Source organism: Nicotiana tomentosiformis, chromosome 8, assembly GCF_000390325.3.
Source record: "Nicotiana tomentosiformis chromosome 8, ASM39032v3, whole genome shotgun sequence".
Classification (NCBI taxonomy): Eukaryota; Viridiplantae; Streptophyta; class Magnoliopsida; order Solanales; family Solanaceae; genus Nicotiana; species Nicotiana tomentosiformis.
The window spans coordinates 114371978-114375530 of NC_090819.1; the positions used below are offsets into that span (position 1 = coordinate 114371978).

The 3553-nt window shown below is 42.1% G+C and overlaps 1 protein-coding gene across 1 annotated transcript; it reads left to right on the forward strand.

Moving 5' to 3' along the window:
• Positions 1-217: 217 nt before the first annotated feature.
• LOC138898015 (uncharacterized) lies at positions 218-1266 on the forward strand. Its single transcript, XM_070184045.1, has 2 exons — positions 218-374; positions 944-1266. The coding sequence occupies exons 1-2, from the start codon at positions 218-220 to the stop codon at positions 1264-1266; spliced, it is 480 nt and encodes a 159-aa protein (XP_070040146.1).
• Positions 1267-3553: the final 2287 nt, after the last annotated feature.

Here is a 3553-nt window from a genome sequence, read left to right on the forward strand (position 1 = left end):
AGTATTTTTTCCAGGCATAAGTTTTACTTACTTTTCTTTCTTTGTAAGTCTCGGAAAAGATGCGGTTATGAGACCCCCATCAGGTGATGAAGAAGCTTTACCGCCTATCTCAAAATCGGAGAAGGTGATTAAGAGAAAAAGGGCCTCGGACTCTGAGGGTTAAAAACTCAAAAAGAGAGCGGCTCGTAAACTCAAGGTGAACACAATCCCTTTGACTATGGAGTCGGTCCTGAGTTTAAGGGAAGAAGAAGAAGAAGAAGAAGAAGAAGAAGAAGAAGAAGAAGAAGAAGAAGAAGAAGAAGAAGAAGAAGAAGAAGAAGAAGAAAGTGATACCGGGCTATTGGCCCGTGCACGGGCTAGCAGTGATACTCAAAGTACTTCAGTATCGGTGGGAGTTGATACTGCTCCGTACAGGCTTGATGAGGTCGAGGAGGAGACTTCGACCCAAGTTCCTAAGCCGAGGGAGATCGAGGATATTTTTACCTCGGGGCAAAGAAACCGTCGAAGAAGATGCAGATGCCGGTGTGAAAACCGAGCTTGAGGCTCCCCAAGAACGAGGCGGCGCCCAAAAAGACTTGCCCGGGGCAATAGAGATAAGGGATTCCCCCTCTTTCCCTTCATTTTCCCAGTCGATGATACGTGACGCTCAAGCTGTGGAGACTTGTCACGGGGAGGGAGCCCATGGAGAGGAGGACCCTTTCCGTGGTTATTTTATAGGGGTAGAAGATGTCACAGGCCCGAGTGACTTGGAGGCTCCGAAGAAGAGCTCGAGCGAGGTCGGAGCGCCTTGCCTTTTCAATGAAGCCTAACAGGCCCTAAATCGGGTAAGTTCATACTTTCTTTGCCAATTTTCATACTTGTATTTTTCTTTCCTTGTATAATCCCTTCTTTTTATTTTTGTAGACTTCTGTGCTTCATCACGAGGCATTTTTCCAATACTGAGGGGAGCTGAGCCGGTACGAAGTCGAAGTTCGAAGGCTTACTGAGGAGAGAGATGGCTTAAAGCTTCTCAGTGAGCAGAGAGAAGGAGAAGTAAAAGGACTTCGGGCTGAGCTGGAAGCATCTCGGAAAGAACAAGCTGAGCTGGCCGAGCAGGTAAAAAGAATCTTTGAATTTAATGATATTGACTCGGGAGTGATGGCTAACAGTTCGGTCCCACAGGTCGAGCAAAAGTTCGATGTAATCAGGCAGCTTCGTGTTGAAGTGGACGTAGTGAAATCGAAAACCGAGGAATGGAAGAAGAACATGGACCGCCTCGCCTCATAAAAGGAGACTACCCGGACTCAACTGGCTTTGGCTGAGGCCCAACTCCGAAGCTTGAAAGAGAAAGCCTTGGTGCAAGCCAAGAAAATCGAGGAGTTCCAGTCTCGGTTGAGCTCAACAAATTCTGATCAAGAGAGACTGGCCACAGAACTTGCAGCGGCCAAATCGGAGGTCGATAAAACCATGGCTAATGATGATGCAATGGTGGCCGTTTATCGATCTGATGCCGAAGCTGCTCAGGTTCGAGCAAAGGAGATTGCTGAGGCTGCTCAGGCTCAAGCAAACTGGGTTGCCGAGCATGCTAAATGCCAGTCTCTGTAATGATCCAACCGGTCATTTTGACTTTTAGAAACTCGTTCTCTAAAATAAAACTCCCTGAACATGCTTTTATTAATTTATGACTTGCGGGGATGGTTGGTTCGGGATTTGGAAGCCTTTGGGTTGAAATCGGAACACTTGGTTCCTTAAGTTAGCTTTAAATGGATAAGTTTGACTTCGGTCAACATTTTGAGAAAACGATCCCGGAATCGGGATTTGACGGTTCCAATAGATTCGTATGATGATTTTGGACTTGGGCGTATGTCCGAATCGGGTTTTGGATAACCTGGGAGCGTTTTGACGCTTAATAGTAAAAATCAACTATTTGAAGGTTTAAACTTCTTTAAATTTGGTTTGGAGTAGAATTTTTAGTAATTGAAGTCCGTTTGGAATTCCGAGTTTGGGAATAGTTCCGTATAATGATTTAAGACTTGCACGCAAAATTTTGTGTCATTCCTAGTAGTTTAAGTATATTTCGGCGCATTTTAAAGTAAATTGAAGAACTTGAAATTCTTAAGCTTGAATCAATTTGGTTTAGGGTATGATTCTTAGATTTAATGATGTTTTACACGTTCCGAGAGTTCGAGCTAGTCCGTTTTATGATTTCAAACTTTTTGGTATGTTCGGGCGGGGTTCCGAGGACCCCGAGTGTCAATCGGACGAGGCTCGGACCAAGTTGGAAGTTGGGAGCCAAAACTGAAGCTCCCAGCTACTGTCAGAATCGCACGTGTACTTGGCCAGTCGCAGGTGCGATATTCGCAGATGTGACAGAAGCTCGCAGGCGCGGCACTCGCATATGCGAGATTTTGAGCACAGAAGCGGAAAAGGAAAGGGGCAATCCACCGCAGATGCGGACAATTTGCGCACCTGCGAACGCGCATGTGCGAAGCTTTGTGCGCAAATGCGAGAATTGGCCAGGCAGCTGAAACTCGCATCTGCGAGGATTTTTCCGCAGGTGCGGAGTCGCAGGTGCGTTCCAACTTCCGCAGGTGTGAAAGACCTGTTTGGCAGAAAGCTTAAAAGAACGGTAATTCACCATTTTTGCCCATTTTTCTTCCATGTTTGGGCGATTTCTGAGCTTTTTGAGAGGAGATTTAACTAGCAATTTGGAGGTAAGTTAATTCTACACCCCTTGAGTTAAATACATAGATTATAAGTAGATTATAACTAGTAAATCTTAGAAATCAAAGATTTAGGTAAAAAAACCTAGATTTTTATAAAAATGAGATTTTAACCACGAAAATAGTTATGAAATTGGGTAGAAATTATATATTTGAGTTCTTGAGATTATGGGTAACGTTTCCACTGGAAAATTTTCAGAATCCCGGCACATGGGCCCGGGATAAATTTTAGGAATTTTACCATTTTGGATAGGGTAATTTATTTAATAGATGAATTTCGAATTATTAAACATATATTAATCATTTTATATAACTTTTGCATAGTTTCGGATTTTTCAGCATTGAATCGAGAATTTTACGCGACGCGATAATCGGAAAATGGACTTTGAGACGAGGTAAGTCTCTTATCTAATCTTGTGAGGGGAACATTACCCCATAGGGATTAAATTGAATAATTATTGATAATTGCGGGGGCTACGTACGCACGAGGTGACGAGAGTCCATGGGTAGCTACTATTAATGCTAAAGTCCGGGTAATTTAGGATTCAAAGCATGAATTTCTCTTGTAAATTGTATTTCTTGTTTGATTAATATTATTTATAATATATATATATATATATATATATATATATATATATATATATATATATATTGTGAATTGTTAGATCAAAATATTAAAGGATGGAAAATTTATATGTTTGATTTTCTGTTTAAATTAATTAATTGTTAAAAGAAATTATTCTTCCTCTCGAATTTATCTCATAATAAATATACTCTCCTTCCGGAGGTACATAAGAAAATGTCCTCCTTTCTTGTGGAGCGGGCCGAACGCCTCGGCAGGATTGATGCAT

Coding starts and splice junctions, on each gene's coding strand:
- LOC138898015 (XM_070184045.1), top strand. CDS start 218: ATGGAGTCGGTCCTGAGTTTAAGGGAAGAAGAAGAAGAAGAAGAAGAA. Junction 375..943: donor GGCTAGCAGTGATACTCAAA/GTACTTCAGTAT, acceptor TCCAATACTGAG/GGGAGCTGAGCCGGTACGAA.